The sequence below is a fragment of the Topomyia yanbarensis genome, chromosome 2 (genome assembly GCF_030247195.1).
Source record: "Topomyia yanbarensis strain Yona2022 chromosome 2, ASM3024719v1, whole genome shotgun sequence".
NCBI lineage: Eukaryota > Metazoa > Arthropoda > Insecta > Diptera > Culicidae > Topomyia > Topomyia yanbarensis.
This window is the reverse complement of record NC_080671.1, coordinates 174,518,320-174,545,882: the sequence shown is the minus strand read 5'-3', so window position 1 is coordinate 174,545,882 and position 27,563 is coordinate 174,518,320. Positions and strand designations below refer to the sequence as shown.

General features: G+C 41.0%; 1 protein-coding gene across 12 annotated transcripts in view; it reads right to left on the bottom strand.

The window, feature by feature from the left end:
- Positions 1 to 27,563, bottom strand: part of LOC131682172 (cGMP-dependent 3',5'-cyclic phosphodiesterase-like) — a 157,831-nt gene that overhangs the window by 13,341 nt on the left and 116,927 nt on the right. For all 12 annotated transcript variants that reach the window (XM_058963445.1, XM_058963442.1, XM_058963436.1 and 9 more), the window contains exons 7-9: positions 21,099 to 21,229; positions 20,109 to 20,251; positions 19,975 to 20,041 (exon numbers count right to left, since the gene is read on the bottom strand). In XM_058963445.1, coding sequence (XP_058819428.1) covers positions 19,975 to 20,041; positions 20,109 to 20,251; positions 21,099 to 21,229 — 341 coding nt within the window. The remainder of the gene's footprint in view (positions 1 to 19,974; positions 20,042 to 20,108; positions 20,252 to 21,098; positions 21,230 to 27,563) is intronic.

Genomic DNA, 27,563 nt, shown 5'->3' with positions numbered 1-27,563 from the left:
TTCTTATCAGCTTAAAATGAGCTCCTTTTCTTGCGGGATATCACGTTCGCGGGGCTTACCTCCGAACACAAATTGTGCTTCCGTTTTTTGGAGCTAGCTTTGTCCTGTCACTAAGTCAATGTCGGATTCTGATGAGACGAAGTCGAAACGCAAATTCCACAGCTAAATTAGTTATAGGTTTTGTGATCTCTAAGCACAAAAATGGTTTTAGACAATTTTCTCCTCAATGGAGAAAAAATAGTTTTTACCAAAATCGTTCTCCACTAAAGAGAAATATAGCTTAATGAAATATAGATGTATAGAGCAAATCATCTCAGGAATTCAATAATGCAATCGGAAAAAATGAGTAGGTAAAAACTTAATGATGAAATCAATATAAGTATGATGATTAAATCTGATTTATTTATATTCAGAGTGTCACCTCTTTAACGGCAAAAGCATGTTGAGGGATCGTATCTATACAACTGACGTGTTCACAAAAACCATTGTGTCATCTTGTTCGCGCCTCTGTTCAGCGCTAATCACTGCCAAGTAAAATTGTCCACACCATTTCATTATTATCGAGCAACATCTCCAACTAGCAAGAACATTCTCCAATGAACACCAAATATTCCATTCGCGCACAATCATCTCACACACTGCAGTAGCAACAACAATAGCAGCAGCAGCGATACGCGTGGTAATGCATCATCGTCAGTGAGCGAATGTTCCACGCGTTTGTAGAACGCGTGGCGTGTAATATAAATACGCGCGTTCTGCGCATCGCAGCAATCAGTTTCATTTCAACAAGTGTGAAGTACAAGTGACAGAGTGAGTTTCCAAATAAAGTGTAAAGTGCAAAAAGTGTTTTTCCTTCCAATAAATCACATCCAGTTGCAAGTGGTTTTCCAAAATACAGTCCACATAAGTTGTTTGCGGTTTGTTTTGAGTGGTCCATCCAAGAGTTTTATTTGTCTGCGGACAAGTGTAAACATAGCCAGCCACTAACAGCAATCTGCAAATTTTCTACACCAAGGGCCACCCCTAGGCCCAAACACATCTTGCACCTTTTTTCTCCAAAGGTCGAAATTTGATCAGTTCTGAAATTAGTTTTTTCATGAAGATGAATGATATTTTTTGTTTTCATGAAGTTTTGCATTGTTATTTACCAGTGGATTTTGGATCGCCAAATTAGCTAAACATAAATAAAAAGGATCACTCCTCCGTTGGTTTAGTCAAATCTTGTTGGTTGTCAATTTAGCGTGAATATAGGTAACGACTAAATTGAAATGTTTGCTGCCCCGTCTGACACTCCGCAGGGAAGTCATCGTGGATCATTCATTTTTCTACTTTACTTCAACGATACAAATTACAAGGGACACAGGGGGCCCACAGGGAAGTCATCGTGGAACACTCATTTTCCTACTTTACTTCGATGATATAAATTACATTCGTCATACGCAGATGACTTCAAGATGTTTAATCGTATCATGACTTTGGCAGACACATATATCCTGCAGAATCAGTTAAATGCATTTAGCTAGTGGTGCATCGATAGTCGAATGATTTCAAATTCTGCAAAATATTCTGCGGCCAACTTTACAAGGAAAAGAGAATCTATTAGCTTCGACTATAGTCTATCAAGACTGCTTATTTCGTGAGTTTGTTTTCCGTGAAGGATCTTGTAGTGGTGTTAGATTCAAAACTCACTTTCAAGCAACACGTCTCATATGTTTTTGATCGAAAATTACGCAACTTTGGGTCTCCTGTAGTACTAATTCATCCACGGATATATACTGCCTGGGGTATTATTCGACTATCTGGAACCAGCACTATGCAAACGGTTGTGACCGAATCGAAATTATTTTACGTAAATTTCTACGATTCGCTCTGCGAATGTAAACGATCATGCACCCATGGCATGATCGTTTACATCTACCTAGCTACGAGAGCCGCTGTCGGCTAATTCAACTCGGCACGCTCCAGCACCGCAGAGATACAGCAAAAGTCTTAGTTGTTGCCGATTTGTTGCCAGCGCGCATTGATTCTTCAGTCTTGATCGAACGAGAAAACGTCCAAGGGCGTTGCACAGAAGCATTCTGCTGACAGTACCTTGTCGGTGATTTAACTACACAGTGGATGCGGTCATCACATGATTGCAACCAATTTTCAATTGTATGATACACCTATTTGACTTCTATTTTCCAAAGTAATTTATATACGCGAAATTATATACATGCTAGCTATGATACGCGACGTGTTCAAATACATTAAAATACAAACGCTCGAGCATTTTGCGATAATTCAAACCTTGTCACAAACGCAAACATACAATCGTGATCATACACGGACACCTACGTTCATGATATCGCAAACCTACAAACGCCGCGGTGAATAACTCAACCTGTTCGAATTCATAAAAGCGATCTCTAACTCGAACATATTAACACTCGTTCCCACGCAATCATGAAGTCTCCACACCCGCACATCTGCATCGTAAGTCAGTATAACAATCAGAATCGAGATCTGCTGAAATTGACCTTAAGCAGTGTTTTAGTGGGTGATACTTCCGGCCAAGCCTGCAATTGTAGTGAGTGATTCTGGAGTGGGGGGGGGGGGTGCAGTTGAACCACTCTCAAAAGAAAAAAAGTGTTTTATTTTAGTTTTTTTTGTAAAACTTCCAAAAATAGCTAAAATTTCCCATTTTTCGACATCTTGACTATCGCGCTGATTATTTTCCGTTGGCTTCTGTCCGCAGTGAGTACATATCACCAACGCCTGAGAGGTGACTCCATTATCTGGTTCCTAGATACTGGCTCAACACATGGACCGGGACCAACGACATTGTTTCTCTTCCGAAGGAAGGCGTTGTGCTAATTATTACAAACTAAGTTAGTACGGAAAAGGTTGAAAAAAATGTTTAGTGCAATGAAAAAATATTACATCGTTGAATAAAACATTTAAATTCACTGAAACTGCGAAAATTGCAATCACTAACACTCGCACTGCTCACACTAACGGTAATTACCAAAAAGTTGGTTCAATTGTATCAAAATAAGTTTCCGAGTGCGTTATAAATAAAAAAACATCGTGTATCACGTGCCCCAAGCAAGCATATCCACTTGTTGCTTCGGGAAAATCCACTCTAACGTAATCAATCGCGTTTTATAATGCACTTGTTACTCGCTCTTACCATAGTCTTGTGTCTATGTAAAAACACCGCCCATCCACCCATCAAAGAAGAAAAGCACGCTATATAGACCGTTTCGTCTACCGCCAACCATGAGCCAAAGGCATAAGAAACTGTTGTGGATGAATTACAAGAGGAAGATCGATGCCTGCTAGAATATACTAGCTTTTTATTCGAATTGCTATTGCTTCAGTCGCTTGGGTAAATCGCTTGAAAGAGTGTTGTTATGGGAATTGTTTACTTCAGCACTTGGTTATATGATATTCGCTCTTCGCTCTTTCTGCCCATCCGACTGGATGTAGAAGCCATGAATTGTGGAACACTTGCTATAAATTGAGGCATTTTTACCGGCATCAAAACCATCTAGCAGCTGTATATATATCGCGTGGCATTACGCATCAGAAAAGTATCGACGTCATTGAAGATATTCAACACATGGCTTCTCTTAGATGAAGGGCACACAATCGAAGAAACGATTTATTATATTTACGTACAAGGTTTCTGATTAATTTTAATACTTCACAACATATTTTAGCATATGGCATGCATTGGTAGAAGGCGATTTGTATCAAATTTATTGCCTATGATCCCATAACGATAGGTAATCCCACAGAAAATGGTACAAATATGCGATCATGGGCAGTTTTCATCAAGCTAAAAAGATGTTTTCATAGATAGGCTCTCAACTTTTTAAACATGAAAGATTCTGAAATAAACCAAGGTTTGAATATTTATTAAGAAATTGTAAAGCAATTCATTCATAAAAAACCTGTTTTAATCCACCTAGAGGTGTAATTGTGCCTTTCTCATTTCTCCAAACTATGATTTAATAGCTAATTCGTACAATATAACATTATGGAAATGTCTTTCATTCTTATTACACATCTTAAGTATATATAAGAGCACCTTTTTGCATTCATCGCGGTATCGGTTTGAATCGGAGTTTTCTATGTGATCGCACTCCACAACCCGTAACTCCGGAGCTGGAAGTCGGATGGAGATGGAATTTAATATCAGTTTCCGGGGACGCAACACCTTTCATTTGAGACTAAGTTGATCAAATCGGTCTAGCCATTTTCGAGAAACCAATATAACCGTTATTCTGAATTTGGATGCTTCCGGATTCGTCAATGGTGGCCAGTGTGGCCAAAGAGACTTTGAATGACTGTTGGTGACCTAGATCTACCAATTCAACAGTTGTGTTTACATTTTGGAAAAAATTGCACCTTTTTACATTCATCGCAGAATTCGTTAGAATCGGGATTTGCTGCGTGATCGTACGTATCACCCTGTAATTCAGGAACCAGAACTCGGATCCACACAACATTCAACAGCAGCTGATGGACCTTTCATTTAAAATCAAGTTTGTCAAAATCGGTTCAGAAAATTTCGAGAAACCGATGTGGACAAATCAACAAATTTTGTTTTGTAACCATATTCTTCGACTCGTAATCCGGAACGAGATGTCGGTTGAAAATGACATTCAATAGCAACCTATGGAAATATTATACCTTTCATTTGAATCTTAGTTTGTAAAAATCGGGTCAGCCATCTCCGAGAAACCGATGTGAACATTTTGTTAATAAATCCGCACATACACACACATACATACATGCATACATACATACACACAGATATTTTGCGATCTCGGCGAACTGAGTCGAATGTTATATGAGACTCGGCCCTCCGGGCCTCGGTTAGAAAATTGATTTTTGGAGAGATTGTATAACCTTTCTATATGAGAAAGGCAAAAGAATAATACATTAATTAGCTTAATCAGCATGAGTTCAATGTTATCTTCATGTGATTATATTTTGAAATGTTGGTGGAATAGGTTTGAAAGTGGAGGGAATGGGGGGTTAGTAGAGTGGGAGTGAAGGATGCGTCAGAAATCCTTCATCTTATTTCGGTATACGGGGTGGATGAAGGAAATGCGGGCGTGAGGGTGGTCCAAGGGGAGGGGAGTGATGAAGGAAGGTGGTGTAAGGGCAAGGCGGGGGGGCGGCGACGGAATACTCAACTGCATATTTTGCCTTCCATTTGAGACTTGGTTTGAGAAAGTCGGTTCAGTCATCACCGAAGAACCGATGTGACTTTAATTGTAGAATATGCCCGGATTTCCGGACTTCCGGAATCGTCGTTAGTGGACAATATATTCAAAGAATGTTTGATTGGCAATCAGTGATCTAGATCTGCGATTAGCAGTAATTTGGTGACCATTTCAATAGTTTTTAGCCTCTGATGTATTACGATTGTACCGATTTATATGGGAAATTCCAGTGTATCCTTACTTACACCTCTGTAACTCCGGAAGCAACAGTCAGAACCGAATGAAATTCAGCAGTAGTCAATGGTATTACTGTATCTTTCATTGGAAATCAAGTTTGTAAAAATCGGTAGAGAATTCGTTGGGGAATGGGTGTGATATTAGCTTAGGAACTTGGCGGGTTCCCCGGGGGCGTCATGAACCGTCATAGGTGGCCAATGTGGTCAAAGCTGCTTTGATTGATCATTAGTGATCCAGACCCGCAAATTAGAGTAATGTTACATCAATTTTAATATGTTTTACATCATTTGAATATCATGGTGGGATGTTTTACATCATTTGAATATCACGGTTCAGCCATCTCTGAGAAAATTGTGTGAGTTTAAATGACACACACACATACATACACACACAGACATTTGCCGATCTCGGCGAACTGAATCGAATGGTGTATGACACTCGGTCCTCCGGGCTTCGGTTAAAAAGTCGATTTTTACAGTGATTGCATAGCCTTTCTTTATATGAGAAAGGCAAAAACACTTTTAATCCACCTATCAGGGTGAAAATAGACATTTCTTTTAACTCTTATCACTCTCTGTACATTATATCGGTTAGGAATATGTACAATATAATATTTTGCGAAGTTTTTGATAACACGTACTACATGGGACACTGTCAGGACTCAGAGAACCGCTCAAATCAGCATGGGGTACCATCAGTGCGAGAAATCTCAAAGGCTGAACTAAATAAAAGGTTAAGCGAAAAAAATAGACGGACAAACGAATTATTACTAATGCTTTGTTAATAAAGTACCTAAGTTCTTCAATCAATACATTACGTAGCAAAAAATCGAATCTTCCTACATATATCTAATGCTGGCGCAAAAAAAAATCGAAAGCAATTATTGCATATATTTCAAGTGCATACTCTCCAATAGCGTTTACTCAAATTTTCAATGTTACTGAGAACTGAGAACTAAAATTGTATCATAAACAGTAATATCATAATATTTTACTTATACTATATTTTACACCAATTCGGCAAAGCCAAGCAGCAACAGCACGACCAGGAGCAACAGCTACCGCAGCTTCAACACAAGGAGCAGCCTCAACAGCACCAGCAGCCGCAGCTTCAACAGAAGCAGCAAAAGCAGAAAGGGAGCGCCTGGTTGAAAATACCAAGCTTGCCGAGTATAGCAGTAGCTAAAAAACTGGTGGACGAAGGACATCAAGACACTGGTCCTGAAGATACAAGGTAACCTTGAATTAACCGTCAAATAATGGAGAATCTTGGATCAGAAAACGGAAGTAATCGGAAGTCCTTGAAAACAAGGCAAACAGTGGCACCACAGAAAGTGAGGGAAACTTACGAGGCGAAAGGTAAACCCCAGTGGACGTCTCCCTCTACACCGAAGAGGCCAAGAGCTTCTCCAGATGATGCGAGACCAGGAGGTTCCAAGAAACACAAGGAATCTGCCGGCGTAGTGGTACGCGTAGCGAACGAAGCAGCCACCACATACTTAATTTTTTCTGCTGAATCTCAGCTTTTTTTGCCGAAACCTCAACAGCTGATATTCAGCAAACATTATTTTTTGCTGAGATCTCAGTAAAAGTGACATTTGAGTGCTGTAACTCGGAAAATATTTCACCAAAAATCAGCAAACTAATCTCACTCTACTGAGATATCAGTTTCTAAACTTATCCGACTACACAGCTGTTGGGAAATTACCGAGCCGAGTTGGATAAAAACACCAAATGGGAAGTCATCGGTAGCACAAAACGGAAGGCGAACAATAAGGATAGGTCCGAAAAGCGAAAGCTTCTCAAGGGACGAAACAAAGGTGAAACCCTCATAGCCAAAGCTGACGATGACTCATCCGAGGAGGTACTGCGCGCAATGAGTATCCGGTACTTAAGGAGCTGAGCTCAGACGTCAAGAAGATCAGGCTCATCCGCACCGGAGGATCCGAAGTCAAACAGTTCTACTTATAAAGAGCTCACCGAGAAAGCTATGGGTGAAGCGGTGAAAGTGAAAGCCTTGTGTCTGGAGGCAACCGTCCAATGTAAGATTCTTGGAGAGTATGAGAGTCATCGTAGAAGCGCTATTTCCACAGCATGAACCAACAGCCCGACCACGCACACCATACGGAAATCAATATGACTACGAAGAAGCTCGGGTAACCAATGAGGAGCTGATGGTGGTGGCAAAAACCTAGAGAACCAAGAAGGCCCCGGGACCAAACGGTATCCCCAACGTGGCTCTGAAAACAGCAATCCTATCGAACCCGGATATGTTTAGGAACGCGTTGCAGAAGTGCATCGACGATGGTGACTTCCCCGACATCTGGAAGCGACAAAAGCTGGTGCTGTTGCCGAAGCCAGGCAAGCCCCTGCAGATTCTTCAGCATACAGGACGATATGCCTGTTGGATACAGTCGGCAAGGTGCTTGAAAGAGTAATCTTTAACAGGTAGATCCACCGTGGATACCATACGAACGGTCGTGGAAACTATGGAGGCTGCGCAGAAGCAAAAGAGAAGAGAAAACCGCTACTGCGGAGTGGTTACACTGGATGTAAATAACACTTTCAACAGCGTTAGCTGGGTCGCAATCGCCGATTCGCTACACAGACTGAGAGTTCCCGACTACCTCTGTAGGATTCTGAGGTGCTACTTCCAGAACCGGCAACTGATCTACGAAACTGACGCCGGACAAAGAAGTGTACGCGTAACAGCGGGCGTTCCACAGGGTCCCATTCTCGACCCAACTTTTTGGAATGCTATGTACGACGGAGTGCTGAAGCTGAGCCTCCCCAGGGACGTGAAGATTGTTGGTTTTTTCGAACGACGTGGTGCTCCTAGTGATCGGCGAATAGAATTACTCGCAACGGAGGCGATAATCATGTGGAAGACTGGATGCGCGAGAAGAAGCTGACGTTAGCTCACCACAAAACCGAGATGGTTTTGATAAGCAACCGAAAAGCAGTGTAGCTGGCAAGAATTTCGGTCGAAGAGTGTATCATCAACTCAAAGCGGGAAGATACACAACTGGGGGTGATGTTAGACAACCGGCTAAGCTTCAATAGCCCCACGACCACGCATGCGGGATTGCCGTAAAAGTGATCTCGTCACTATCTCGGATCATGTCCAACGATTCGGCGATCAGCAGCAGTAAAAAGCGACTACTGGCGAGTGTCTCCACATCGGTGCTCAGATACGCAAGACCTGCTTGGGTGACGGCACTGCAGATGAAGAGGAACACATCTCGGCTGAACAGCACGTTCAGGCTGATGGCCATGCGGGCGTCTAGTGCATACCGAGCTATCTCGTCAGAGGCAGCCTACGTGATAACTGTTGTCTTTATGTTTATTGCAAAATTAGAATGCTGTGTATTAGTTTTAAGTTTTCAATAAGACTGTACTAGTTGAATAAACAAATACAAATAACTAGAACGATTCCCACAAACCTTCTACTCAAAGAAGATAGCGAGTGTTATAGAAATTGAGGCACGAGAGGAGTCCGTAAACGAGCCCGAGCTGACGTCTTAATCAAGTGGCAGCATCAGTGGGATAACGCTGTAAATGGTAAATGGACCCATCGACTAATTCCATGCCTGTCGGTGTGGGTGAACAGAGCGCACGGCGAGTTCAACTTCCACATGACGCAGTTCTTGTCTGATCATGGCTGTTTTAAAAAGTATCAGAACAGGTTCAGCCACGCGAGTTTGCCGTTATCCATCGCGTGCGGTAATGCAGAGGAAACGCCTGAGCCCGAATGCCCGCGATTCGAGTACGAACAAAACGAAATGAAAACCATTATCGGCGAGGACGTTAACATGACCAATATTGCACAAAGAATGTGCGGCCTCGAGTCGTCGAGGCACCGATAAACTGGAAGCTACACTCCAACTGTAAACGCCGGACCGACCATGGCACTTGACAAGTCAGTCTGAGGAAGAAAGATAAAGTAGATCACCGGGCGCGACTGGAGTAGGCTAGATCCAACGCCGGGGACTAGACTGAGCGCACGTATCGTCGACGGTAGGTCGTCGGGGCACCTGAGAACCGGAAGTCATCCTCCCCCCGGAATCACAGGATTGACCTCGGCAACTAATCGACCAGCATCGAGAGAAATTTCAACGTCGGGAAATTTCTCCGTTGGAGTAGGCTAGGCCCACCGCCAGGGACTAGTCCGAGTAGATTTTTTTTTATCTTAAAATACGTTTATTTAGGCCCAAATGCTGTAGCTTAACGAGGCCGATAATTCATTTTTTTTATATTACATGTCACATGTTAGTGGGGGAAGGGAAAGCCGTATTTAGGGGCGGCTTGCTCCCCTCTTATGTAAGTAAAGGAAAAAGGTAGGAAGTGGGATACATATTGTGTAATTGACATCGTCGTTTGCTGATTGATCATTGTGGCGGATATGCACACTTTGTTGTAGTGTTGTAGTTTCCAGCCTGTCGATATTTCGGATAATTATTGGCACTCTATATCATCTGCATGTGCGGTATGTCATGCATGTTCTGGATAGACGGTTATCAAGAAGAGTGTGCACCGAAGACTCGTGAAGCAATGCCATATTGTAGATACAGGGATAGGTTGGTGAGATTCTACTGTGAATGAGAGAGGGTAAAATGTATTAAACTTGGACATCAATGGTTTTCAAAAAGATATAGATAAGAAAAATATAGGGGTGGTCACGGCTTGCCAGGACGTCCCGGACTGGCACATAGGGTGATCTACCTCGGGCCCGAAGGGAATCTATTAGTTGGGACCTGGCAACACAGTACTCTGCGCACAGCCAAACAACATGCTCGATGTCGTGATAGCCGTTCTCACAAACACAATGATTATTTTCAGCAAGCCCTATATGACGGAGATGCGCGTCAAACGAGTAATGGTTGGACATGATCCTTGACATCGTACGAATAAAGTCCCGGTTCACATCCAACCCCTTAAAACAAGCATTCGTTGATACCTTCGGGATAATGGAATGTAGCCACCGTCCCAGATGCCCATTGCTCCATGAGGTTTGCCAACTATCGAGCGTCCTCTGACGAGAGATACTGAAAAATTCGTTGAAGCAAATTGGTCTTTCGTAAGTGTCGCCTTCTAATGCGTCCACCTTGGCTAAAGAGTCCGCCTTCTCATTGCCCGCAATAGAACAATGTGACGGGACCCAAACCAAGGTAATCTGGTAAGATTTTTCAGATAAAGCACTCAGATATTCCCGTATTTTCCCCAGGAAATACGGTGAGTGCTTTCCAGGCTTCGCCGCACGGATGGCCTCAATGGAGCTGAGACTATCCGAAACGATGAAGTAATGGTCTGAGAGCAGGGTGTCAATGATCCCGAGAGTATACTGAATGGCAGCTAATTCTGCGACGTAAATTGAAGCAGGATCATTGAGTTTGAATGAGGCAGCAAGATTTTCGTTGAAGATACCGAAGCCTGTGGACCCGTCGAGAATTGATCCGTCAGTGTAGAACATTTTGGCGCAGTCGACTTGATGGCAGGCATGTCCAAACACGCCACGGCACCGCGTGCTGCATTTTAACACCGCAACCGAGTGTATTGAAATGAGCACCCCAAGCCAGTGCTCGATGAGAAGCACCGATACACGATAAATGAAGCACCTGTGTCGGTGGCGGTGTTATACTTTCGACCCGGTGCTTCGATGCTTCGGAGAACACTCGTGCCGGGTGCTTTAAAATTTCTGAAGCACCGGAGCCGAGAGCTTTCAACTTCGGATAACACCTCGGAAACTCTTTGACTTTGCACCCGTATCAAAGCGAGAATGTTTCAGTCCGCTAGCATATGCACAAAAAGAAAGAAAAAAAAAGATGTTTCGGTGCGACGGAATAAAAAAGAACAGCAAATATACTTTTATAATCACGGCAGTTTGATTTTTAGTTAGATATGTAATTATAAAATATCCAAAGTCGATGCAAGTATAGATCGCGGATAGTGGATTTTTTTAATTTTGCTTCTTGGAAATACTAGTCAACGAAAATTCTATTTCTTTATCTGCTTGCAAATGTATATCTAATTGAAAGCGAAAGATATGAAATTTGCCATCGATAAACATCTTTTTATTTTTTTATGATCCCAATCTATACGGATAACGCACGTATGGTGCTTAGCTCAATTTGAATCTATTCCTATTGCCGCCATTTGGGGCACACGTTTCGAATTTTCGATCAATCAATCACAAGTATCTCACAGTATTTGGATAATTTTTATTATACGAAACTTTGTTACATTCTGCATTTGTAATAATTGATCCGATACCTTGTCCTTTTTATATCTATTCTGCTTTAAAGTATAAAAAAGCCAGCTTCAAATAGGTTTTTTACAATTTGATCGGCAAAATTTAATTTCTGCATGCATTTTAGGTACATAAAATTTCATTTGACTGTCTAAGGAGATTTCAATTCTTGCACAGTATAGTGGGTAAGTAGACTTACCAGTCATAGAGAGTATAACTGTACTGGAAACAGTGATCGATGTAAGGATATGCGATGATTTTTGCTGATACGGTCGGGCATCTATCATCGACATAACTTTTTATAGTCCGTCGGAGATGGCAAACATGAGTTGAAGAGTATGTGAAAACTAAAAGCTAACAACATTCTTAAGAAATGATACCTGAATTTGGCTTGGTTCGTCAATAGACCATCGGTATAAATTGTGTTGAGTTTGTGTAAGTCATAGAAATTTAAACGCGTATGTAAATGATATGTTCTCACGCGAGTTGACTTTATTCGCTTGCATATTATCATATGATAAGTTGTTTCTTTTTATTTTTACTGTAAATTTTGACAAATGAACAGTATATTTGATTGAATTTATTAGAATGACAAAATAGGATCAGATGTAATCGGGAGTTAGTCTGATTTGCATTGAATTCTAAAAATTGCAATACAATCTAGTTGGATCCACTCACATTTTCTCGAAAGGTAGACTGAAAATATTGGTCCTAAAGTTTTTGTTTAATTCATACACGGCACTCATGAGGTCATTTGATGTTAGCTGAAGCCGCCACTTTAGAAATTTTACTAAAATACTACAATTTCATGTTCGATTTTGCCTATGCGGAAACAAAAGAGAATTTCCATAGATTTTAAATAATGATCTTGCTACCTAGAGTTAAAAACTAAAATGTTTTCTCAATCAGTGACATATTCACTTTTCAGACTGATGGCTGGAAACATAATTTCTTTTTGAAGTTATGACTAAAGCAGAATACTTTACAGGATACTTAACGACCTTGACTTATACTACTTTTTCAGAAATCATATTTTTATTAATTTTATAATGACGGGACATTATTTTGAGCATTTTGAGACAAATGAAAAATACAACCGTCAAACTGGGAACTTGCAACACTTCTGACTTCCTCTATTAGTGTAAATTTGGCAACGGTAATAATAATTTTAACAATTTGGAGTCAAAAGTCTTAAAATTATACAAAACATATGAAAGGTGTTGACCGAATAAAAATATTTAAAATCAACATTTTTTCTACAACGCATTCCTATTTGCTTTTCAATTTAATTTAGGCGCATATGTATTTCCATACCTGAATAAAATTTTCAAACTGAGCTATCTAGTACTAAGTAGCGGAAAACTTTGACACTTTAGTCTTTCAATGATACTTTTAGTAATACAAATGTGGAGGTTACAATCCAATCGCTATTAATCGTTAAATAGTTAGTCTCAATATTAAATTTTTTAGTTTTTAGAAGAGAATTTTCTCTTTTTTTTAAAGAATACAAATGACCGGACGATTTTTAAATTTCGAAGTGAAGAAAAATCTTTTTAATTTTGATACTGAATAAAGGTCAGTTATGGTTTTCAAACGTAATACTCGGCCTAAAGTTGTTTGATGTAAGAGTTGGCTAAGATGTACAATTCGACTCCAGTACCAACGCCAATTTAAATCCATTCATTTATCCATTTATAATTCCTACTTGCATAGCTACTTAATCCTTCCTTGCTGTAAAGTGCATTACAGATTCTTCAAAGTACCAAGCTCGTTCATGCATATGAACGCACCAAATTGCTTTGAGCCACTTACCAAGCGACAGCAATAGCGCGGCGATAATCGCTACCGAAATATAAGCTGCCGTGTTTTACGAATTTAAAAACACTCGGTACGGTGCCTGCCGATGTCAGAAACACCTCGGTTGCGGTGCCTGCCGATGTGAGATGCACCTCGGTTACGGTGCCTACCGAAGTCAGAAACACTCGGGTCGGTGCTTTGCCGAAGCAACGAGCACGGTGGTTAAATATCATACGCTGGCACCAACACCGGTGCCTTGTATCGCCGACCGGTGTCTGCTGTTGAGCACCGGTACGGCGTGCCAACTTCAATGCTCTTGGTGGCGTGTTTATTGGTAGAAGTGCCCACCATGCAGCACCGTTCGGTGCTTTTGCCATGCCTGCTTGATGGTATTTGTTATAGAAAATATTTGGGACCACTTGTGGGCGAATATGATCCGGAATTCCATAAATCTCTTCCTTCATGGATGTATCGAAAAATACAGTTGGATCAGAAGTATCTAAGAGATGAGTACGGTTGACGTTATATGTAGATGAATTGATGTTCTGTGCCATGTAATCGAAGTACAAGGACATGAATCGGGTCTGAGAATTAAGCTCGACAAGCCTTTCGCAATTTGCAATCACCAATGGGTTCAGAATATCGCATCGAATGAGCAATCGATATGAGAGGTCCCAGAATCGATTTTTCAGCGGAAGAACGCCCGCCAGCACTTCGAGACTCATCGTATGGGTCGAGTGCATGCAACCCAAGGCAATACGCAAGCAACGATACTGGATTCGCTCCAGTTTGATGAAGTGTATGTTCGCAGCGGAGCGAAAGCAGAAACATCCGTACTCCAACACTGATAATATCGTTGTTTGGTACAACCTGATTAGGTCTCCTGGATGGGCACCCCACCATGTTCCAGTTATTGTACGGAAAAAGTTGATCCTTTGTTGGCACTTCTGTTTCAGATACCTAATGTGACATCCCCAGGTACCTTTAGAGTCGAACCATACCCCGAGATATTTGAATGTTGAAGCCTGAGCAATAGTTTGATCCATTAATTGAAGCTGTAGTTGCGCTGGTTCACGCTTTCTAGAAAATACGACTAGCTCAGTTTTCTCCGTGGAGAACTCGATACCCAGTTGGAGAGCCCATGCAGACAAATTGTCCAAGGTATCTTGCAGTGGTCCTTGCAAGTCGACGGCTTTAGGACCTGTAATAGAGACCACACCGTCATTTGCAAGCTGCCTTAGCGTGCAGGAATTGACAAGACATTCGTCAATGTCATTCACGTAAAAATTGTAGAGGAGAGGGCTTAGACATGAGCCCTGGGGAAGGCCCATGTAGCTAAATCGTGATGTCGATAAATCGCCATGCGAGAAATGCATTTGTTTTTCAGACAACAGGTTTAGCAAAAAGTTATTTAAAATTGGCGAAAGACTATGCTGGTGCAACTTCTCATAAAGAATGTTGATCGAAACTGAATCGAAAGCCCCCTTAATATCCAAGAATACTGATGCCATCTGCTCTTTGTTAGCATATGCCATTTGAATTTCTGTTGAGAGCAACGCAAGGCAATCGTTCGTCCCTTTGCCTTTGCGGAAGCCAAATTGTGTATCTGACAGTAAGCCATTTGTTTCGACCCAATTGTCGAGCCGAAACAGGATCATTTTCTCGAACAACTTCCGGATACAGGACAGCATTGCAATTGGACGATACGAATTGTGGTCGGAGGCTGGTTTTCCTGGTTTTTGGATGGCGATGACCCTCACCTGTCTCCAGTCATGTGGGACAATGTTACCCTCAAGAAACCTATTAAATAAATTCAACAAGCGTCTTTTGGCAGAGTCTGGCAGATTCTTCAATAAGTTGAATTTAATTCTATCTGGCCCCGGGGCTTTATTGTTACATGATAAGAGAGCAAGTGAGAACTCCACCATCGTAAAAGGTGTTTCGTTCGCGGTATTGTAAGGCGACGCGGCGCGGTAGATTTTCTGTGCCGGGGCGGAATCCGGACAAACCTTCTTGGCGAAATCGAATATCCAACGGTTTGAATATTCCACGCTCTCGTTAGTACTGTTTCGGTTTCGCATACGTCGGGCCGTGCCCCAAAGAGTGCTCATCGATGTTTCTCTTGTTAACCCGTCGACAAACCGGCGCCAGTAACTGCGTTTCTTAGCTTTCATTAAATTTTTCATTCGCTTTTCTAATATCGCGTATACTCGATAACTAGCAACTAAACCGTCGTTCCGGAAGGTTTTATACGCGGCAGCTTTCTCCGCGTACACGTCTGAGCACTCTTTGTCCCACCACGGGTTGGGAGAACGTTTTTGGGTGTTCACGTCGGGTACTCGTTTCGTCTGAGTTTGAATCGCGCTATCGAGAATCGAGTTGGACAAAAACTTATATTCTTCCTCCGGGGGAAGTATCTGTGTTGAATCGATATTTTTGGATATCTCAGCAGCGTAGCTCTTCCAATCAATGTTTCGTGTGAGGTCATAGGGAACATTGATTGGTGTCGATGGTCTTGAACCAGTGGTGATTGCAATTACAATTGGTAAGTGGTCACTACCGTGGGGATCAGATATTACCTTCCACTTGCAATCTAACCGTAGTGATGTCGAGCATAAAGATATGTCCAGTGCACTTGCTTGCGCAGGTGGTCTAGGAATTCGTGTCATTTCCCCGGTGTTCAGAATTGTCATATTGAAGTTGTCACAAAGGTCTTGAATTGTCGAAGATCGATTATCGTCGTATAGACAGCCCCACCCCACACTGTGAGAGTTAAAGTCTCCAAGAAGCAGGCGGGGCGAGGGAAGGTGTTCAATCACGTTGGAGAATCTTCGATATCCCATCATGGCCCTAGGAGGAATGTAAATAGAAGCAATGCAAAGATCTTTGCCTTTGATTGTTGTTTGACAAGCGACAACTTCAATGCCTGGCGTCGAAGGGAGGTTGATTCGATTGAAGGAGTAGCACTTTTTGATCCCTACCCCCCATATGAGTCTTCTCGATCCAAGCGGATAATGTTAAAATCGTGGAAGTTGAGGTTTATATTAGAAGTTAGCCATGTTTCACATAGGGAAAATGCATCACAATGATTGTAATTTAGCAAGTGTTTTAATGAATCAATTTTGGGGATAATACTTCTGCAGTTCCACTGTAAAACAGGGATCAGATCCCTGATTCCGTCTAATAAGTTAGCCATCGAAGGATACGATCGCTGTAAAGAGGGGCCATTGTTCAGTCAACTGTTTTAAAAATGTTCTTACTGTTGGTAGAATAGCAACCAGCAAGCTTTTCATAGGATCGGTAATGTTGAAAGCTGTGAATATCCAGTCCACAATGTCAGAAAATTTAAGGAATCCCGTTTTAGGTTGAGTTTCTGACTGTAAAATTGGAGCACTTGGGATTTTTGGTGCCCCGGGGAGTGCTGGGAACTCCTGGTTGTATCTCAATTTCCCAAAACCAGGAGGTATTATCTTCGGATTTGTACCAGCACTTCCAGTTGATGAATTATTTTTATTTTGTACCCTTGTTTGGGACAACCTAGGACCCTTACGAGGAAGTTCAGGTGAGTTTTGATTAGGTCTTTTCCTAGAGTTTCCAAGCGGAGCCAAAGAATGCCCCTCGCAAGGGTCGTTAGAGGCGTTATCGTCAGTTGGCAAGAGAGCGAATGGGTTTTCGGAGATAAGTGGAACAGCTCTTTTAAGCATTTCTGCGTAAGAGCGTCTGGAGCGATCTTTGGCGGATCGCTTCAGTTTATCCGCGCGAAGTTTGTACGTTGGGCATGTCAAAAGTGCATGCGGATTCTCCCCACAGTAAACACACTTCTCAGCGAGGCTACTGCAAGTATCATCCGCATGGCGTTCCCCACATTTACCGCACCGTTGCTTGTTGCTACAGTAGGTGGCTGTGTGACCTAGCTGCTTGCAATTGGAACAATTCATGACCCGCGGTACAAACAGGCGTACAGGTAGACGAGCTCCTCCCACTTGAACGTAGCTCGGAAGTGCAGATCCGGCGAAGGTTACGCGAAACGAGTCTGATGGATAGTAATTACCATCTTCGATGGACTTTGAGTGCAATTGCTTGCACTCCAAAATCTTAACCGATTGAAGGTTAGGGTCCTTAAAGCGGCCAGCCCCATCATTCATCAGATCATCGACAGTTAGACCCGCATCACTTACCACACCGTCGATCTCCACATCACGAGAAGGGATGTAGACGCGATACTCCAGCGTAAAGAGGCTATTGCTAACGATATCATTGGCCTGTTTCAAGTCAGTAACGACTACGCGCAGTTTATTTGACTGAACCTTTTTAATCTCGGTTACGGCCGAGTAACGTTTTGTCAGCTCCCGTGCAACAGTTATGCTGTTTAACGGTTTATTTTTGGGCCGAAAGTATACCACCCAAGGACCAGCGGATCCATCCTGGTAAACCTTGACTCGGGGGGCCTGTGAGACATTGGGGGAAGTGGATCGACCATAACATTATCTGTCTCAGTATCAGATATACGTTCTTCTTCTTCATAACATTCCTCTTCGGAGGGTGATCCTTCTGTTTGTTCCATTTTGTTGCGGGAGCAACACGCTCGACCGCACTGTTTAACTTAAATCAAAATAAAAAATCAAAAGCAATAAAAAGAAAAAAATCGATAAGAAAAGTAAAAAACGAAACACTTCACCAGTTGGTTCCTGACGAGCTGGTAGGTGAATTAATCCTTCGTTTGTTTTATCCGTCACCCGCGTGACCTTCACACAGTAGAGCTGATATAGCTCGTCTAAACAACGTCTTTCAGGCAAGAAAAATGTTTAGTAACGCACTTCACTGCACTACTTTAACTGATATCGCAGGTAACAATTATCACTCGCGGGACTGTTTATTAGTAATGCTTTACTGCAGCCTCTGCCACAGCAAGCACCTTCGTACCACCGAAAAAACTAAACCACACCGGAGAGAACAAAAAGCACTTGTTTCCCGGTACAAAGTTGGGTTACGAATGGTCCGAGTAGATTGGGAAGTAGCACCGGCAAATAGTCGTCGGGGCACCAATGAACTGGAAGCCATCTTCCCCCCAGAATCGCAGGACTGACCTCGGCACCTAATCGACCAGCACCGAGAGAAACTTCAACGTCGGAAAATTTCTTCGTCGGAGTAGGCTAGGCCCACCGCCGGTGACTAGTTTGAGTAGATCAGGAAGTAGCAATGTCGTCGGGCGTCTGTGAACTGGAAGTCATCCTGCACCCAGAATCGCAGGACCGACCTCGGCATCTGCCCGGGTAGCATCGGTATCGGAAGATCTTCCACTTATAGATCTTCCACAGCCGGAGAACTCTTCGTCGGAGTAGGAAAGATCCACCGTCGGGGACTATTCCGAGTAGTCCGTAGCGAATCGTCGACTTGAATCGTCGGGGCACCAGTGGACCGGACGCAATCGTCCACCCGGAATCTCTGGACTGACCTCGGAATTTTGCCGGACTGCATCGAATCAAGAATAACGCGCCCTTCAACGGTTGCGGGAGACATTCTTTCGCAGGGGAACTCTTCGCCGAGCTAGGCTAGCTCCACCGTCGGGGACTACGCCGAGTACCACCGAATGCAACAAACCATAAATATAGGGCCGTCGGGGCACCAGTGAACCGGAAGCCGCCCTCCAACCGGAATCACTGGATCGACCACGGTATCCAACTAGACGTTCTGAACTGATATGGCGGTTAACAGACCAGAAAAATCTAGCACGACCAGCTAGAATCAAGCGAAGTGCATTAGCACGCCTCTCCCCGAAATAGTAACTTCAAATAGAATCCGGAGGATCAGGCAAATGTCGGACTCCTTGGTGGAATTTAGAGGAGTAGGGTTCAGAGTTATCTTCTCTGTTCAGAGTCCCTCACTCTGGCACATGCAGACACACACACAGACATTGTACCAAATCGTCGAGCGTTTGGTATATAAGACTCGGTCAATAGCGGTCTGTCTGGGTGGTAGGCCTTTCATTTGAAATTGGTTTTGATAGGATCGGTTCAGCGGTTGCTAAGAAACACGAATGAGAGTTTGTCCGTTAGATACACGCACAGATATTGTCCCAAATCGTCGAGCTGAGTCGATTGGTCGGCCCTCTGGGCCTCGGAAATAATCTAGAAAGTTTGAGCGAATTCTACACGTTTTTTTTATAAGAAATGAAAAAACAGACAAATTATATTTGGCATCAAATTTTTACAACATGCAATTGAATGGAAACTATTGAAATGAGTAGAGAGTGGAAATACCAACTCTGCCTACAAGTTTCTTTGTTTCATCGTCGAAAAGTTAGATTAGAGCACCAGGCGTGTGCCAAAGTTGCATACTAAAAAATGATCACAAAAGATTCATGATTAACTTTGTCAAGGCTCTTTAACGTAACCCTAAACCATTATATTTGGTTACTAGTTGGCATGATTAACTTACAATACTGTGGTAAGGGAAAGTAAACATTTTTATTTACCTTATTACAAAGTTGTGCCACTCCAATGACACCCTCTTCATCGCAAATGGGAAAGCAGAGAATATTCCTATGGAAAAAAACGAGCATTTATCGGTAAGAACGTCAGACATTCTATGATAACCATCGATACTTACCGCGTTTTGAATCCTGTTGACTCATCGACACCTTTGTAGAACAGGGGATGCTGATAAGCGTTCCGTATGTTCAGCAGTTTTCCCGTCTGTGCGACGTAACCAGCTATACCCTTGCCACTCTCTATTCGAATTTCTTTGGACGCCTGTAAGGGGAAAAGGAAATAAGATCTATTTGCTCAATCAGACACATGGGTCAAGGTTGCAGAATATTATATTCCATTAGACGTCGTTCGGTTCGAGCGTCAACCATCAGCTAAGGATGCGAATGTGCAAAAATGAAGTTGCCCAATTCAGGCAGAAATCGGAATGCTACTCGATGTGAAGTTGGGATTAGATCTAAAAAATGTGAGCAAAAACCGAAAGCATCAACAATTTCCACACTCATTTGCCACGAAAGCAATTCAGCTTTCGACAGAGCGTGAAAACTGTTTTTTCAAGCATGACTAAACAGTTTATAACTACCCCAGCTTTCCCAGTATCAGGAAATTAATCAAAATACCGGAAGCAGTGAGCCAATAATGGTGCAAACAAGCAACTATTCAAATTCTCTGCGATTACTGGCCTATACAATATTGAAAAGGGGTTGACCTACATAACCCTAATTTAAAACTATATGCTCGTGCTCGCTCGTGTATGTACATGTTCGTAGCCTGTTTGAATTGAAGCGACGAGAAATGGTTATCGTTACGATTTTGTTTACTATATGCAAAGCGCGAAGTGTGACGAAAACTCGGAGTATCCGATTTTTTTTCATACTGCACGAAATTTGCCTTGAATAACATGATACCGCACGGTTGGTTCCGCGGGGATTTATACGATAATAGAAAATTATTCTACAGGGATAGACTTCGAATTGTGTCACGATATTGAGATAGAGGTAATCAATTTTTACGAAGTTTGTATATACCTATAACAACGAAGTAAAAGTTCACTAACATCATTTGACAAACTTAAAAATAATAGTAAATGACACAAAAAAGAGCAGCTCACCTCATTACCGTCAAACACTTTTGACACCAGCTCCCCGGTGTGTTTATCCAGCAGGAACAGCGAGCAACGTTCCGCAGCGGTAAGTTCTTTGGCTTCCGTCATAACGCCCTGCAGCAGTTGTCCTAAGTCGCCTGAAAAGCAAAGATAACGGTGACGGTATACCGTTCATTACACATTCTTACTAAATTATATACAAACATCTCGCTCGAATGGAGGAAGAGAAAGTAGGAGCAATAACAACGATCGAGGTCGACGAGAGATAAAATTCAGCTCTTTGGTCGGAGCTTATCTTAAGTCATTGTTTGAATTCATGGATCATTTCATGAATAAACATAATTTGTGTTTTATTTAAAATAAGTATTCATTGAATATATTTTATTTGGCTTAAAGTACCGTAAACACACTAAACCACCGTGCGACTCCATAAAATAAAATGTGCAGGTGGAGGCGCATAGTTCTACACTACTCATAGTGCATTTTTGTGCGTCATCTGAAATACATAATTCAATGCAGGAATCTATCTACTAAATGAAAGTTGATTCAGCAAAGGTTGAAGTAATGTCCAGGTCGTATTTGAGTATTTAGTGATAGCCGAGTACTAAAGTATCAAGTGAAAGCAGAAATGATTTGGTTTGTGTGGTTGTGGGAATGCTGAGTCCAGTAAATAATAATAATAATAATAATAATTGGGTAATGTATGCGCATAATGACGAAAACCCTTGTTGCGTTTTACAGTGATTAACAACGACAACAATGAGAATTAATTAATTTAAAAAAAAAGCTTTGTCTCTTGAGTTACCCGCCACAGACTGATTGATTGACGCTTTATATATTCCTATTATATGCTTGTTCCCATTCATTGTCTGCTTCTGTTCAATGACTAACAGCCTGGCATAAGCGCATATATCAGATGAATAGACGTCCCCTTGACTGTTAATTTTATTGAATGGCAATGTAAAATCACTTTGTCTGAGTGGGATCCGAAACCGTATACTGACCAACACAAGACATCATACAAAGAGCGCGAATCAATCAACAATTTTCAGGCTGACCAAAATTAATTATTTATTGCCTAATAGCTGGTTCTTGGTTAACGTTTGCTCAAGCAGAGCGCATTGATAACGGGTCGATAAATGCGGGTGCGAACCCGTTCTTGGTCAACTGGAAGCACTCTAATTCCGCAAGCTGAGCGGCAAATTCGGGGTAATTTATTGTTATTGCCTCGAATAATCGTAAAACTAAATCTCAATTTATCACATCTATTTAAATATGATAGCAACATATTGCCTGCCGGATCTAAAATGTACCACCTCCCACCCCGCACCTAGAGCTAGCCTTTAGAGTTTGGTTTGGAAGTCTGGCTTTATTAGCGATTAAACCAGGCGGCGACAAATTTATGAGTTCGTTGTCGCATCTGATTCTGGAAAACAGAGCAGTACGTACATTCCTGCTAGATTCGCGGGTTACATTGTGAAAATGGAATGAACAAGTAACCACAGGGCTGAATAGGAAACAAAATGTTCGACTGCTAGCCGTCTTTTGGATGCGGACGCATACACGTTAATGAAAGCTAATCTACCGCCAGTAAGCTTTGGCACGCTAATGTAATTGTTGCGTTATTCTCGTAGCGATTATTAGATTAATGAAGTTATGTTACTTTTTTATGCCTTCGTAATGATCGTAAACAACTTTTAATAGCATCATTCTGTAGCGGAATTAGCCAACTAGTATAAAAATTCTTATATATAAGAATATCCAAGCATGCGCCAATACGAAAACTGCTGTTTCTATTCACCACCAAAAACAATTTTGACGCATGCTAGAACTTTGTTTTTCGAGATTTAAAATAATCTTTTGCCTATTTCTGCTCTGCATTGCTATATTGAATCGAAATTATGTAGTTTGCATTTGAATTTGTTTTGAAAAAGTTAAAAAATTCTCATCGTTCAGCTTAACTTTTTGTTCTAATTGTGAATTTGAAAGATTTGGCTTGAAATGGCCTTATTTGATCATATTTCGACAAACATGTCAAATGGTCCTAAGTGCAAATGAGAGCCTCTCTTTGTTTACTTTCTCTTTCGATGATTACGGCGGCATCATAAAACTTTTCAATATTGTTTCAGGATATATCGAAACATTTTGATTTCGACTAGCATATTATGCTAAGAGTTAAGGAACAAACGTATAAATGGCTTAGTTATTAGCGAACGAGAAAGTAAACAATGAGAAACTGTCATTTACACTTAGGACCATTTGACATGTTTGGCTAGATATGTATCTTTGCTATACTTATACTCAGATTTAAAAGGTCGTACATTGCCACATATGATGTACATCTTAAAGTGTTGTTATGTGTACTAGAGGTCGCATGTCGCTGCTAACACTGATAATTTATCATCTCGCTCTTACATATACTACACGCCACCGAAAAACTACCTAAAATTCAGTACTTTTGACTCAATCTCGTGGTATCGTGCAGGAAGGCAAAATTAGGTAAACCGTGTTGAAGGTAGTTTCCATTTAACTACGGTAAAAATAATAACTCAACCTTGAGTTCAATTTACTTAAATTTAAGTTGAATTTACCTAATTTTGAGTATACCCCAAACAATTCAAAAGTACCTTACTGCACGGAAGACCTCGATTGAGTCGAATCTCTCGTTTTGTTTTTGACAACACTAATAAGTGCGAAAGCGACGCACAGCTCAAAAGTACCTAAATTTAAGTTAAAAGAACTTATTCTGTAGGTTATTTTATGGTTGCGTGTAGACGCATTAGTTTGACACATATTCCACGGGTACACACATGTCAAAGTAATGGGATACAATATGCTAGAGCGAGACTCCATGTTTCAGTCCGTGAATACAGGGAGACACTAGCACTATGCTCCCTCTAGTAGTTATAATCTCTTTTGGCTGCATCCTTAAGCCAAACGAAAACAATGTAAAAGGCCGCCATGTTTCTCTTGCATATATCTCAATAATATGATTCAACTTTTCGACCTTCATGTCAGTATCGTCTTTACGCATGGACACACTGGGCCAGGGCCAGGGGCGCCGGGTTTTTAGGACCCCCAACTTAGAATTAGTATAGAATCATTCTGAAGACTATGCTCTAAAAATGGAAGCACTCAATTGTTCATAACTCTTTAGCATGTGGGTAACAATGGATCAGTTGCTCGGATTCGTACATTGCACTTTATCCCATGTGACGTTTAAAGCGCAAATGATAGTAGCGGTAGGAAACGAGGCACAGCATGACCAGAATTGTATTGGACCAATTCTAACGTCAATCCAACAATCCGATTACGATTCGATTAATCGTTGATTGGCTATGGAAATCGAATAATTTTACTTAAAATGATTACTTTAAAAATACCTTAGGAGAATATAACTCAATGCGTTAGCTCAACGGAGCCGAGGGTCTTTTCCATATTTCCAGGCATAGAAAATAAAAATTATAAAAAACGAATCTTAGTGACTGGTCGTCCGATTTCCAAGTGTTTCTTGGGAGTCCCTAATAAGACTTTTGTTGTCATATGCGTTCATGTTTTCATCGTTAATAGCATACAATTAAAGCGGATGTTATTCCTTGATTCTTACATTTACGTGACACGAGTATGAAACCGTTTTCGTTGGTATTAGTTTACTCGTTGAAGGTTGCGACTGATTCTGTGATAGTTTTTGTCGTTGTTGTTACTGCCCGAATAGCAGCTACAATTTTGTAACCGTTTTTGATCCAGCTGCGAGATTACAGATTGTGAGTTGGATTTGATTTCCATAGACAAGTTTACTCTAGCGGCTTTGGAGCATGATTTTTGGTACTGTGCTATATTATCACTGAACTGACACGTTTTAATTTGTCGTTAATATGTGAAAAGACTGCCTTTTTGTAATGGTACCGCCGTGATTTTTGTATTACATACTCAGGTAGAAAAAAAATCGATCCAGCCGCTTGTCTTCTCGCCACGAAGACACTATTGAGAATATCTGAAAAGCAGATTCTCCAAGTATATGCCGTTACGCAAGTACGCAATTCCGCATCATGTAGCCATACCTTTTTTAGCATCTATATATTCATTTTAATGCGGTCATACACAACCACGTGATTTAAGTTGTTGTGCTATATGAACCATCGGCAAACCGTACTTGGCTGGAGATCCACTTCTTGCTTCTGCGACTCACTCATTTCGATAGTTCACCAGTAATCAGTAAATGTAAACCATTTAGTTTATGAAGAGCACTATACCTAACATTAGTAAGTTGAAGAGTTTCTCTATCATCAGTATTTGACACTGGTTTAACTTCAGATTGTTGGGACCAAGCTTGAGCTAATCTTTTTGTTTAAATTGGTGGGAGTTCGTGATAAACTTATATCATTAATCGTATTCAAATGAGTATCATGTACATAGCAGAACTAATTCGACTTCTACGAAGAAAAAAAAAGAATTTTTTGAAAGTACTCGTATCTGCTATGAACTCTAATTGTTATTATCAATCTCTTCTTTTGTTGCCAAATTGTCGAGATAATCGATTAATAGTGGCCGATTAATCGCACTAATCGATTAGCACGGAAAAATATTCGATTACTGATTAATCGATTAATCTAAAAAATCGGACATCCATAATTTTCGATTCAAGTTTCAATTCATTGTGAGCAAAAACAATGAAATGTTTTCTATAACACGTATAGAAAGTTCGAAAGGAACCGAGCAGGAGCGGCAAGGTGTCAAAATTTGCACATTTAAGCTGTGCAGAAAGTGGAAAAAGATTTCGAAATTTGGTACACAATCGTTGTTTGGCAAGCGATCTGCGCTTGTGGCAAATTTTCATTTCTTCGTCACATCAGGGATTGTGAAAGCACAAATCTACATGAAAACCTCTAAAAGTGACTCCTAGTCTTCTTGAGGTTTCTCGATACTTTCGCGGCCAGATTAGGCATTTTTACAGCAATACAGAACCAATTATTTTATTTTCGTTCGACACTCCCCTTATCAAAAATATTTTAGACTGTCAGAATCAGGAATTAGAATACACTGGCTCAAATATAACGTATCCCGTTTGTAGTCGAGGGTTTGTGCCTCACGGCAGCGTGCATTCGATGTATTTCCTATTTCGACATGACTGGTATTAAAATGAATTTTTTTTAACTTAAATTTTTATTCATTTATATTTGGGTTTACATTTGGTATAATATTGCACTCTAAGTGATATTAGGATTTGTTTTTCGTCTTTGATGTGCTTCGTTGGTAGATGGTTGCAGTTCTGTATGTGGCTGATTATGAATGAACTGCTAATAATTGTGTTAATGAATTATTGAAATGAATTGTGTTGCTCATATTAATAGGATCGGGTAATTTCAATGTTTCGCTATGTTTATTTGTTTACGTAACAATGAAGGTATTGAACATATGTATTATCGAAAGGTGAATTATTTAATTTTTTTTCCTTCGGTCTCTTTCTGCGCTGAGTGCCTATCACCGACACCAGATAGGCGGCTCTACCATCAAAACCCTAGATTTGAGATACTAATTCGTTGCATATCAAAATATTAATATTACTTATAAAGTACTTGTTTGCTATCTTCGCCACTCCGAACCGTTCACTATAAAATAAAACACGAAATTTCTGTCAGAATATATAACAAAAATCTACCTCACCAATAATTTGTGCATGAAAAGACACTATTCCAAAGAATCGTTCCTGCAGCGAAAGATGCGAGTATCTAAAATGAATGAATGAAGATTCGACATGATATCGATTGATTTGAATGGCAGCAATATTCAATATATCCATCTGTAAATGTAGTTGAATTATGAATGAAAAAATGTGACTATTTTTAAAGCTGAAAATTGACTTTTTCCAGTTGCATCATATCAGGAACAGAAAGAAATTGAGAACAACATTGTACGAATCAACTTTTGTAAATCACGTAGTCGTCATATACAAACAAGTTGAATTTTATTAGCATATTGCTGAATATTTTTCCTTGATTGTCGAAGTGTAAGGAAAATTATTGAATGAACAACACATTAAAGTTCTAAGTTCTGAAACATATCGGCTACAAGTTGGCAAAATTGTCCTCATGCGCTATGTAACGAAACATGACAAAGAAAAGCTATTTCACTGCAGGAAAATATTGGAATGAAAAATAATTCACCATGTTGTCCAATTTACTCATTTTCTTTAACTTGAATTTGTTATTTTCAAACATCGTCGTGTATCGCAGATCAGACCGCAGCCATATAAATGACAGCATCGTTTATCAAACATTTTATGCCAGTTTAAAAGTTTGTCCGGTTTAAAAACAGTTAGTACGCCTTGGAGCTTGCGGCTAGAAGAGGTTGATAGCAGTCTATTGTCCTTCTCCGGACAAAACCAGCCTAGAGACCGTATGGCATCCAGCGCACAGTGATCACCTTCCATACAAAAGTCGGACAAAACCTCAAAAAATCGCCCGAATTTGA